The 12930-nt window shown below is 34.1% G+C and overlaps 2 protein-coding genes and 1 long non-coding RNA gene across 5 annotated transcripts in view; 1 reads left to right on the forward strand and 2 right to left on the reverse strand.

Annotated features, from left to right (window-relative positions):
• The first annotated feature begins 95 nt into the window (after window positions 1-95).
• On the forward strand, window positions 96-10494 carry LOC120419261 (histone H3-like). The gene is made up of 2 exons (XM_039581916.2): window positions 96-292; window positions 9655-10494. Exon 2 carries the CDS (start codon window positions 9697-9699, stop codon window positions 10375-10377), a length of 681 nt encoding a protein of 226 aa, XP_039437850.1. The 5' UTR covers window positions 96-292; window positions 9655-9696; the 3' UTR covers window positions 10378-10494.
• LOC120419262 (uncharacterized) lies at window positions 3466-7358 on the reverse strand. The gene is made up of 2 exons (XR_005605685.2): window positions 6814-7358; window positions 3466-6753 (listed from the first exon to the last, which is right to left on the reverse strand). It is a non-coding gene; the product is annotated as an uncharacterized LOC120419262 (long non-coding RNA).
• Window positions 10495-12161: 1667 nt separating the features above from the next.
• LOC120419269 (protein kibra) overlaps window positions 12162-12930 on the reverse strand; it is a 52608-nt gene continuing 51839 nt past the window's right edge. For all 3 annotated transcript variants that reach the window (XM_039581929.2, XM_039581930.2, XM_039581927.2), the window contains exon 9: window positions 12162-12911. In XM_039581929.2, coding sequence (XP_039437863.1) covers window positions 12647-12911 — 265 coding nt within the window. In that variant the 3' untranslated portion in view covers window positions 12162-12646. The remainder of the gene's footprint in view (window positions 12912-12930) is intronic.

The raw sequence follows: 12930 nt of genomic DNA on the forward strand, positions 1-12930 counted from the left end.
TAAAATCATCGCAGCAGTATGACAGTCATTGCACTGCTGACACTTTTGCTGCATGGGTCTTTCTATGAATCTGTGTAACGGACGGACGGACGCAGCCAGTATTATTACCATAGCGGTGAGGTTTGTTTCGGTTGGAAGTTGGACGAATAGAGAGAATAACTATTGTTTAATCATGTGCTTTGTAATGTTTTGTAAGTTAGATTATTAGTTAGTAACTTATTAGCACAAAATATACTTTCGTGTACTAAGTGTGTTGTTTCGAAAAGTTCCTAATTGTGTCCAAACCCAAGAGGTATGTTGCATCTTTTTTTCAGTAAATGTAAACAGAGATGTTTTGTCGGCGTTGTGTTGTTGTAACTGTAATTATGAGTTTACTCAACGAAATCTTGCTTGTTTACAGTGTATTCCAAGGCAAGGAAGCTTTAGGTTCTTTAAAAATCTATAACGTTAAAATTTCTCCTTTGAAGAAATATGGATCATTCAAAAAAACCTGAATTCAATCCTATGTTGAAGACCGATTACATACATTCAATATTTCAGGTCAAATCCGATTGCAAATTTTATCCTTTTGCAAAAAAATAAGCAAAGAAGTGTCGCGTAAAGTTTTGGATTCGAAATACTGATCTTAATCAAGTGATCATGCAATCTTGTCACACGTGCTTTTTTGGTTACATTGAGTAAAGGGTGCCATTTTGTATAATTACCTATTGACCTTTAATTCAGGGGCTTGTTTTCGTTGGACGAACTGAGCCCAAAACCTAAACATGAGCTAAATGAGATTTAAGCCGTTTTATGAACAGCCAAACTTTTGCAGCATTTAAGGAAACAAGTAGAATTTTGTTAAAAGAAAAAGTTTGCTGACATTTTAACACTCGTGCGTTCGGGCAGTCATGTTCACCCTATTTTATCATACAAATATTCTTACTTTTGGTGGAATTGTCCCAATTGGTCGCTTCCGGTGGCAAAATATCCAGGCTGTCAGAAATCGAAAAAAAAACAAGAATTTCAAGAAAATCATGGTCCAAAAATTCATAAATTCTTAAAAATAAAAAAAAACTTCAGAAAAAATTGGAAATTATAAAAATTAAAGAAGGAATTAAAAAAAGCATGTAACCGACGCAATTAGTGGTGCACAATGTGTTTCATTTGGAGCGAACTAACAAACTTCCACACAAATCGGGTGCTACATTTGAGCAAATAGAAACAAATCATCAAAAAAAATATAACTTCAAATATTAGAAAAAATTAAGAATTCTAGAAATTCAACAAATTTAAGAAGACCCAAGAATTCAAAACATCAATTTCAAAAAATCAAGATATTGGAAGATTTAAGAAGTTTTGAAATTTCGAAATTTCTAGACAATCAACAAAGTAGCTAAAATAAAAATACAGAAATTTTAAAAATAAAAAAAATTTAAAAGACATTCAAGAAACTTATGAAGTTCATAATCAAAACAAAATAAAATATTCAGTGAATTCAAGATGTTTAAGAAATGCAAGAAATTCAAGAAATTAGATAATATTAAAAAAATTCAAGAAGATAAGGAAATTTCAGTTTTTGTTTAAGGAACAAAAACAAAGAAATTCAGAGAACACAAAAGATTTAAATTAAAAAAAAAATAACGAACATATTCAGGAATCTAAAATTTTCTTTAAAAATTTAAAAATTCCCCGAATTGAAAAGACGATCTCAAAAAATCCTGGAATTAACGAAGTTGAAGCCCAAGAAATGAAAAACAAAAACAAAATATTTTGGAAATTTATAAAGCTCTAAAAATTCAAAAATTCAGCAGATTTAAAAAGTTGAGATTTTTTTATAATTTTGTTTCGAAAACTAAGAGATTTTGAAGTTTAAAAAGTTTTGAAAATCATGAATTTCAACAAATTTAAAAATATTCAAAAAATTCAAGAAGTTTAGGAAATTCGGGAAATGAAAAAAAAATTAAGTAAATGCAATAAGGAGAAGAAATTAAAAAGAAATCAAAGAACACAAAATATAGAAAACTTCAAGAAAATTTATCACAAAAAAGGAAAAACGATTAATTCAAACAATTTAACAAATTAGACAATTTTGAATTTGTTATAAGTTGGAAAATTCAAAAATAAAAATAAATCAAAAAACTTAAGCATTTTAGGAAAAAAAAAATTAAAAATTTAACAAAATACATAAAATTTAAGGAATTCGTTACATAAAAACCCGATTTTCAGAAAATTTTATAAGTTAAATAAATTTACAAAAAAATCACAGTAAACAGGAAATTTTAAAAAATAAGTCATTTCAGAAACCCTTAGATTTAAAAAAAACTGGAAATTTTAACAATCATATTGAGAAAATTTATAAAGTTCAAAAAAATCAAAGACAATCCAGATATTTTCAAAACTGTGTAACCGTTTCATATTTTCCAATAATTAAAAAAAAATCTTTCAACTAAATCATACTATTTAAAAATTTTAAATTGGGCTGTCATGAGTTTTTTTATATACTCACCACTACCGTTTTGAATTTATCACTGCGAATTTTAAAAGCGTTTGACGGTTTCATAAAACTGTATGAACGCACACTGCCAGTCTCAAAAAGTCTACACAGGATGAACAATGGAAAATTGGTATTATTCTAGTATTCATTATTTGGAAAAATGATTAAACTTTGAATGAAATTTAATCATATATTTTCGTAATTAGAAAAGTTTCAAATATTAGAAAATTTCTTTTCCTCTAACTATCCCCCATCTATAAGATATTTCGAAGTTAATTTCCCGGGCAGTTGGTAATAACAAAATCCATGCCATTTCAATAACAAATATTGTTAAAATAACAGAAAGTGTAATGAAATCTTCTTGAAAAGTCCATTTTTGCATAAGGGTTTAACAACAGTTTATGTTATCATAACAAAATTTGTTATTGGTCTGATATTGTTCAAAAGCCGAAACAACTTTGAAATAACATTTTTTGTTATGGAAGAATACCACCACCTGTTATTGGAATGATCGAATTAGTTGTTAAAATAACAAAAAAAAACAAAGATTTGTTCGAAGAATAACAAAAAAGTTATTAGTCTGTTATTACAATAACAAAAAAAATCATAACGACGAATAACAAATCTTGTTATAAATAACATAATATGTTATTGGCCTGGTATTTTGAAATATCAAAAAATGTTTATTCCCAAGTTATTTCCGTCTGCTTGGGTTTGTAACTTTTTTCCTTTAGTAGATTTACTCGATTCTTTAAGCACCCGCAAACTCTGTTCCCAACTTTGAATTAATCAGCTGTTGAAAGGTAGTCCACATCTCACTTTAGGATAGTAACTTCACACAAGTAATGCTAAAAATCTGAACAAAACATATTTTATTACGTTCCTATATAGCTTTAGTATATTTGTGGAAAGAGGCAAAGTTATAATCTGATTTAAGAAAAAGGAATAATTTTCGGATATTCAACAGTAAAAAACCAACGAATTTTCAATTCTCAGATCTTTTCCGTTTATTAGATATTTTTTTTATAAAATCTATGTAAATATATAGTAATAGCTACAAATATAAAAATTAAATAACAAATGTAATATTCAAAACGTTTGCCCGTGTCTAAAAGTTTCTCTCTCTACAGTTTACGATTTTTGTTGTTTTTGTGTGTGACGCTAACCACGATTTATTGGCAATCATATATTTATCGCTACTGATTCTCTCTTTCTCTCTTTCACTCACTCTTTCCCACCCTTACGTGCAACTCTTAAAAATATATGTATAATTAAGCTTTTTGCGCAGATTGTTTGCAGTTTTGATTTCCATTTTTTTGTTAGTTTGTTTCTTTTCTAAATTGGCTTGCTAAAATCCCTCCGACTTGCTTCTAAATTCATCTTTCTAATATATTACAAAAGTCGTGGGTTCTGTTGGACCCCCTTCGCTGCATCCTTTGCCTGCAGCTTGTCCCGTTTCGGTTTAAAAATACTATTTTTACAGTTCTCATAATATGACGCATTTTTTCTTGCACTACTCACTAAACTTGGCGATTAGCACTTTCTTTCTTCCTATACGTGTTGGGATATATTTTGCTTCTGTACAGTAAATTTGCTTCTATTCTATCTACTAAATTGCTGTTTTGTGTTTTTCCTCTCCACTTGTTTTCTTTGTTTTTTTTTTTAATCGAACATTCACTGTTAAATTACTAAGCTTCTAGTTAAATTACGTTATCCACTTTGTTGCTTCCATGACTGTGTGTTTGTGTTTTTGTTTGTTTGTGTATTTGCCTGCTCAACGCGCGCGTGTCTCGTTTAAATATTAATATTTACCATTTCATAAAAAAAAAAGTTGGTTTGTAATTCTGTTACATAAGGCACATTTTTACACAGTTTTATCAGTAAGCAATAAATAAAAACGTAAAACATGAATTTTACGCGGCAAACTCAACACTAAATCTCCTTTTACACATTTGTAACGTTTTGCGCAAGCAATTTTTTTTTAGTTTGTCTAAATTCAACAAATTTTTAAGTTTCAACAACCAGAACAGTTTTGATTCTCTGTTTCCATAATCTACAAACAACATGAAGCGATTACGTATGTTGTTAATTTAGTGAAAAGTTAATTTTTAAATTCTTTTTTGAATAACAAATAAAAGTCAAAGTCGCTTCAATCTTCAATCACCATCTTTTTTTGTGTACGACTTACGGGCAGTGGTTTGATCTTTATAACTTGAAGTGGTTTAAGTTGTTCCGGACAGCCAGGGTAGAATTTTCACGTTTCTTTAGCTTTGTCTTGATTTTAAAGATTTTATATCAGTAAAAAACAGTTTTTATTGAATAAGATATTTAAAAAAAACTCTTTGCTGTAATAAAAAAAAATCATTCTTCTCCAACAAACTTTCCGAACTCTCAAAAGAACATCAAAGAGTAAAAGATATTTTCATGATATTTTTTCTGTTATTTCTAGCAGAACAATGTAGTTCAGCCAATGTCGAAAGGTAAACAAAGAGTCTGTCCTGCTCGTTCCTAAGGTAAACGTCAACTGACGTGAGCAGGATAGCCTCTTTGTTTACACTTTCGTTTTAAGCGCATTTACATCGTTTTGCTTGATTTGTTTTCATAAAAAAAAGTAAATCTTTCCCAGTTCCTGAGGGGAACACCCTTGAAGAGTATCGGGGCCGGCATTTACAAAGCGGATTCAGTGGCAGTTTCATTCTCAACTTAATGTTAACATGTTAAGGTTAATGTTAACATTCCATAGGTCGCCTCCCTAAGGTGTCGTGATAAGGTCCAGTTTGTGACGATACACTACCTTCCCTTTACTAAGCAATCGATTCCAGAAGGGAAAGGATCACCAGTTGTGTTGGTCCGAGCCGGGATTTGAACCCCGATCTACCGCTTACGAGACGGAAGCGTTACCACTGGGCTACGTGGCTCGGTCGATTTGTTTTCATCGTTTCCCGCAAACGTCAAACCATACAACATTGTTGTCTAAAGTGTCCTTTGCTGAGGGTGCTTATAAGTTTGGTTATCTCACTCAACACAATAAAAAGAAAAACAAAAATTATCGATTACTTTTGTTTACGTTTTGCGAATTTGCATGCAACTTTTCAATGAAATTTAATATCATTTAAAATACAAAAAAGGCGTTTGGCCGACTTTCAAGAAATGAGATCAGAAATAGCATTAGGTCTATTCCCGTACTTGCAGAATTGCAGAATTTCTGCAGCTTCTGCAGAATTCTGCAGCCAGCATAAGTCACTTTTTTGCAGCACGTTCCCGTACTTTTCAGCCCGCTCTCTTCATCACTCTCTTTTGCAGAAGTTCTGCAAAGAGAGAAGCGGCAAAAATTTTGCCTGGGTAGCGCGTTCCAGTACTTTTTCTGCAACATTGTACACAGTTGAGTGGATTTACTCAAATTGGGTATTATTATTTTTTAAATTATTTCAAAATATTTAAAAAAAAATGGTTGACAAAAAAAGTAATTGAAAGAAGTTTACCTCTAGAACTGGGTCATTATTGTTTTATGCAGCACAACATTTTATTTAAAAAACCTAGGACGTATTATTTATTAAGTAACTAGAAATTAAATATGCTTCGCAGCAGTGAACATACACAGCGCGACAAATTAACAAACCCGACCAGATCGTCCTGCCGGAAGGTTTCACTTGAATGACCGACGATCAGTCAAGACCACGGTCGTGCTGGGATAAAGTACTACGACACTGCAGTGAAATCGATAGCCAGTAAAGAAGGACCTCGACGAAATACTGGAAGTTGTGCTGAATCAGCTGGAAGCAAATTTGATACAATTCAACACCCGGGAAAACCGTTTGACGGGAATACCAAAAAGACAAACAAAGAGTTTGTGATTTTAATATCCCAGCACTGAGATGCGATGAAGTTCTGCAAATTTGTTGATCATGTGTTCTTTATTATATTTGAAAAATGTCGTTATAAATAAATATAGTTTTGTGTGAATAAAAATAAAACTAGCTTGTTGAATATGTCTTGATGTACAAATTGCACTGCACCAGGCAAACGGCTTCTTGTCCTTGTACCGCAACCTGCGTTGAGGCCGGGACCACCTTGAACTGAGTAGTGGCGATGAATAACGCTCGCAGCTCCTGACAGGAAGTGTTAAACTTTCCGACGCAAACATCTTGGTGTGTTCAGGTAGTGTTGGAACTTAATCCGGATACAACGTGAGCCATCATGCCAATGTGCTGATCGCCAGCCAGTTTTGGCCCTTCGGAAAACCTGTTTCTCCGGCACCAACACGTCGTTGACATGCCCTAAAATTAAGCAAAAGTTATTTAAATAATTTAATTAACTAAAATTCAAGATTTGATTACATTCCTGTTGTCTTTACAATATATCTCACCAGCGCTTCATTAGGATCGGCACCACAGACACGCTTCAACGCGAGATTTCCTCATGTGGGAATGCTTGCGACAATCTCAGGATCGCGGGGAATAAGCTGTTTGATCTCCGAGAAAAATTCACAACACAAACCGACAGCTGTCCAAAAAAGTGTAAACAAAGTAACAGGGTTGCTAAGCATCGTACACAAATTATTTATTTTGAGAAGCTTCAGGACACATTTGGGCAACATTCGGGCACCTTCGGGCACGTTTGGGCAACTTTAGGGCACAGCCTACTCGAGGGCAATGAGCAGAGTGGTTTTCCCCTTGTAAGAATTTAAGAATTTAAGAATTTAAGAATTTACGAATTTAAGAATTTAAGAATTTAAGAATTTAAGAATTTAAGAATTTAAGAATTTAAGAATTTAAGAATTTAAGAATTTAAGAATTTAAGAATTTAAGAATTTAAGAATTTAAAAAATTAAAAAAATTTAAGAATTTAAGAATTTAAGAATTTAAGAATTTAAGAATTTAAGAATTTAAGAATTTAAGAATTTAAGAATTTAAGAATTTAAGAATTTAAGAATTTAAGAATTTAAGAATTTAAGAATTTAAGAATTTAAGAATTTAAGAATTTAAGAATTTAAGAATTTAAGAATTTAAGAATTTAAGAATTTAAGAATTTAAGAATTTAAGAATTTAAGAATTTAAGAATTTAAGAATTTAAGAATTTAAGAATTTAAGAATTTAAGAATTTAAGAATTTAAGAATTTAAGAATTTAAGAATTTAAGAATTTAAGAATTTAAGAATTTAAGAATTTAAGAATTTAAGAATTTAAGAATTTAAGAATTTAAGAATTTAAGAATTTAAGAATTTAAGAATTTAAGAATTTAAGAATTTAAGAATTTAAGAATTTAAGAATTTAAGAATTTAAGAATTTAAGAATTTAAGAATTTAAGAATTTAAGAATTTAAGAATTTAAGAATTTAAGAATTTAAGAATTTAAGAATTTAAGAATTTAAGAATTTAAGAATTTAAGAATCTAAGAATTTAAGAATTTAAGAATTTAAGAGTTTAGGAATTTAAGAATTTAAGAATTTAAGAATTTAAGAATTTAAGAATTTAAGAATTTAAGAATTCAAGAATTTAAGAATTTAAGAATTTAAGAATTTAAGAATTTAAGAATTTAAGAATTTAAGAATTTAAGAATTTAAGAATTTAAGAATTTAAGAATTTAAGAATCTAAGAATTTAAGAATCTAAGAATTTAAGAATTTAAGAATTTAAGAGTTTAGGAATTTAAGAATTTAAGAATTTAAGAATTTAAGAATTTAAGAATTTAAGAATTTAAGAATTTAAGAATTTAAGAATTTAAGAATTTAAGAATTTAAGAATTTAAGAATTTAAGAATTTAAGAATTTAAGAATTTAAGAATTTAAGAATTTAAGAATTTAAGAATTTAAGAATTTAAGAATTTAAGAATTTAAGAATTTAAGAATTTAAGAATTTAAGAATTTAAGAATTTAAGAATTTAAGAATTTAAGAATTTAAGAATTTAAGAATTTAAGAATTTAAGAATTTAAGAATTTAAGAATTTAAGAATTTAAGAATTTAAGAATTTAAGAATTTAAGAATTTAAGAATTTAAGAATTTAAGAATTTAAGAATTTAAGAATTTAAGAATTTAAGAATTTAAGAATTTAAGAATGTAAGAATTTCAGAATTTCAGAATTTAAGAAGTTAAAAATTTAAGAATTTAAGAATTTAGGAATCTAAGAACTTAAGAATTTAAGAATTTATGAATTTGAGAATTTATTAATTTTAATTCGACAGAATAACATATTTTTTTTGGTTCAAATAAGAATACAAATTGGTAGCGCCGTTAAAGGTATAATTTATTTTTGCCAATTATATTTACCTGTTATTTAACACACATATTTAATGTTTTCCGAGGTATATTCAAAAACAGTTGAAGATCAAGAATTATACATAAACAAATATTTATTGGAAACTATTAAACTCAAAAGAAATGTGTCTTTTAAAAGTTTTTAAAAACAATTTGTTTTTATAGTTACATTTTTTTGTTGGGGTACTAGCCGTGCTGTAATACTCTGGCTTAAGTTATCCATTTTTTTTATCAGGTTAAAAATATTAACACTTTAAAAAATCGCTTTATCACTTACATAAATGAACTAAACCTGAAATAGTTAACATAGAAAAAATCGTTCTCAATATAACCGGACTTAAAAAAAACTACCCCAAAATCATGTATTATTACAACTTATCATAAAATGCTTAATTTCACCCAACTTGCAAATTTTATGTAAGCGTGTACTCAACATCCATCACACCAAATTGCAGTGACTTTTCAACAAGAAAGAGAAGAGAGAGCTTGCAGAAAAGTACGGGAACGGTTTTGCTGCAACTTCTACCTCTCTCACTGCAGAAGTTCTGCCTGAGAAAAAAGTTACTTTTGTTGCAGAAAAGTACGGGAATGCTCTGCTGCCGTTTTTGTGCAGAATTGCAGAATTCTGCAGTACGGGAATAGACCTATTGTTTTGGCTTTACGAACATCGGAACAAAATGTAGATCTGTTAATTGCCCTTCAAATGCATGGAAGGAATTTCATGTGAACTGCATACCCTCCTTAAATCAAAACAACAAATGTCAAAATAGAAGAGGTGACGTAATGTCATTGTCATAATTTAGTAAGAATGACATTTTGATAACTCTGTGTGTATACAAACAAACTAAACTGGGCAGTGGACGTAGTCAGAATATCTGTAGTTTGTTGTGTCTTAACTTCGTCTCAACGTTTCTTGTGTTTTTGTAGCCTCTGTCAACACCTTCCCGCCGCCACCCCATTGCCTCCACAATGCCTCGCCGCGGACCTGCACCGAAAAAGGCGGGCCCCAAACGGGGCGGACCAGCCCCCAAAAATACCAGAACCAAATCGCCAGTGTCCCCTCGTGTACCACCTCCTCCCCCGCCCCCACCACCACCGCCGGCACAATCTCACCAGCAGCCCGTCTCCCAGCGGGACGTATTCGACGAGATGATGGGCTCGGAGATCAGCAGTGACAACTCTAGTCAGGAAGCCCCGCCCCGGGTTGCACTCCCTTCCAAACGCAAGTCACCTCGCTTCCAGGACGGCGCCGGCGCCGGAGGCGTCGCCAGCGACGACAGCTCCCCGTCGGAAGCAAACCCCGACAGATCCCGCCAGCAGCAGCCGCCGCACCGCCGCAAGGCCCCCGCCCCCAAAAAGAGCCAAACGGCGGCCCTCAAGGAGATCGCCAAGCTGCAGCGCACCACGAACCCCGTCATCCCGAAGTTGCCCTTCGCGCGGCTCATCCGGGAGATCCTGATGGAGTACAGCCACCGGGAGCTGCGCATCACGCCGGAGAGCTTGCAGTGTCTGCAGGAGTCGGCGGAGGTGTTTGCGGTGCAGCTGATGGAGGACGCGTACCGGTGCACGCTGCACCGCGACCGGCTCACGCTGATGCCCAAGGACATGAAGCTGGCGGTGATGCTGCGCAAGGATAGTGTGATGGTGTGAGGTTGGAGGGAGGTGGTCGGGCTTGCCCACCCTTGGGTGAAGAGTGTTTTATTATTTTATGAAGAAGACTGGTTTTTTTCCTTTAAGTTACGCATTAATACATGATCTTGCAATTGTGATGCTGTTGTTTTCATTACAATAAAAGAAATTCAATTATTTTCAAAAGATACAACATACTACCTACTCGAATTAAAAAGCATTCAAGCGTCAAAATGGAATTGCCAAACTAATGTTTACATTTTGACCCCTTTGTTGGTCGTTTTCCGATCACGTGGTTGCGTGCTTTTGACAGCTGTCAGTCATTCCAATCAGTCAGCCAAGCAGATCTGATGCAGAATTTTTTGACTAAAAAGCCTTATTGTTTTCCGGATTTTTTTTTTTCCGTAATTGACTCGCGAGTAAGCTCCTTCAGCGTGCCAAAGGTCGGCCGTGGCCGTGGCAGATAGAGTGCGGCCACGAAGACCCGCGAAGCAAAGTCAAAATTCAAGACCTGCGGCGGACTATCTTGCCAGAAATTCGACCACGGCTCATGGTACTGCAACCTCGGAGGCGTATGAACTGCCACGAAAGGCGTATTTAGAGGACAACAAATCGCGCATCAAGTGTGCAAACTGTGACGGCAACCATACCGATAATTACCGCGGATACGTCGCGTGCATGTCCTACCTTGAGGAAGAGGAAGAAGAAAGCAGCAGCGTCCCACCCTCCTTAGCGAAGTACGAGCTTAATCGTGCCGGCAGCTGGGCAGCATACGGTGCCAACGGACAACCCAGCTGTCCCTCCTGGCTGGGGGTGATCGTTTGACACCAATGCGGCCCATCAAGAAGTTACCGGGGAAAATCGCTTTACCCTGCAAGAGTTCTTTTTTCTCTCGGGGAAGATGATGACGCGGATTCTGAGCTGCCTTAACAAGGCGGAGCCGTTTTAGGCTGTCGGGGAGCTGATGATCAAGCACATCTACAAAGGATAAAAAATATTTGATCTAGATGTAAGCTTTCTCCGTTTTTATCCCTTTTTCTGAACAATGTTCGGTAAGTTTTATTTTTATTTTTGTTACTCTTGTTAGTGGCTTAGTTAAAGAAATAATTGTTCGAAAATAAATTATGACACAACACACAGCTTAAAGAAACTCTATCTTGATTATTCACCAATAAAACCAATTTATAATTGTAAATTAAAATTCAGAAATTGAACTCGGCACCTAAAAAATTCAACGTTCGAAAAAATAATAGGGCAAATATTCAGAAAAATCTGAAGTTTTAAAATTTAAATGTCTTGGGATTAATAAATCTTAAAAAAACAGTTCGTACTCGATTATCCAAAGTCATCAACAAAATTGCACACCGGATCAATTCGATTATCGACTAAATTTGATTTTTTCACAAACTTTGGGTCCCTAACCTAAAAAGAACACAGAAATTGCTCCTGATTTGAAAAATAAACATTGAGGAATTCAAGAATTCAACAAATTAGGAATTAAAACATTTAGGATTTTTAGAATTTAATAATTTTTTGTAAATGAAAACTCCTTTCCTCAACCCAACCTGTCCGTCACAACTTTCATCCACTGTCAAGCGATCAGTTTGTAAGACTTGTTTTAGAGTTAAAGTATGGTTTTCTTCCTTCTTTCATCCGGTTCATTTTAAATATATTTACAATGTTATTGCACGTTTAACCTGACTCTCTAAACAAGGCGACAAAATAATCTTTCAACAAACTCTTTTCTTTTCAACAGTAAATATTACACTCCCTTTTTGTAGTGCGTGTTTGTTTTGTGTAACGACCTCCGGCAAACACTCCTAAACATTCTCACTCGATCGCGGCAAAATAAAACTCACACTCTCACTGGTTCGCCGCATGGTATGGCATCGATGAGTTGAGGAAAAGTTGAGAAATGAATCTTTGTGCCGGATTTTTCACAACAATTCCGACATTGTTGCTTTCCTAAACTCATCGGCCAAACCGCTTGCGCGCGTGCGCTCTTTTGTACAACCTCAAACATAACCTCGCAACGGTACCGCGCAAACTTTCCGTGTTGTTTAAAAAATCTTAATCTGTAAATGCACGTAGAGCTTTGGTTCGCAGAACAAAGCACAGAGTTGGCTTCCATGTAGAAACGAAAAATAAAAATCATAAAAAAACAAAAGTTGTAAACGTAATAAAAAATAACTTCCGGCTTAACCCGGAAGTTCCCCCCTTTACCACTACCTCCTGTACGCAAATTGTCATGTTCGATTCGGTTGTTCCCGCCCGTCCGTCCCTACCGTTCTCACACCTCCACCCCGTACGTCCGGTCCACCTCGTTGTACGAAAACTCCAGCTTGGCGCTGCCTTGTCCCGCTCGCGACGTCGACGGCTCCGACGGATCGAACGGCTTCGACGGACCGGCCACGGGTTCCTCGGGGCACTTGGTCGGCGAGTTGCACGCCGACAGCTGCTCCCCACAGTCTCCGCAGTCCGCGTCCAGCTGCAGAATGTCCGCCGGAAGTTCCGGCACGGACACGCCGCGCCGCGTGAAGAAGGCCATCTTTTCTCTGCAAAGAGGGTTGAGGT

The sequence above is a fragment of the Culex pipiens genome, chromosome 1 (assembly GCF_016801865.2).
Source record: "Culex pipiens pallens isolate TS chromosome 1, TS_CPP_V2, whole genome shotgun sequence".
Lineage (NCBI taxonomy): Eukaryota > Metazoa > Arthropoda > Insecta > Diptera > Culicidae > Culex > Culex pipiens.

Bases quoted from the DNA above. Each gene is read 5' to 3' on its own strand.
- LOC120419261 (XM_039581916.2), top strand. From the start codon at position 9,697: ATGCCTCGCCGCGGACCTGCACCGAAAAAGGCGGGCCCCAAACGGGGC.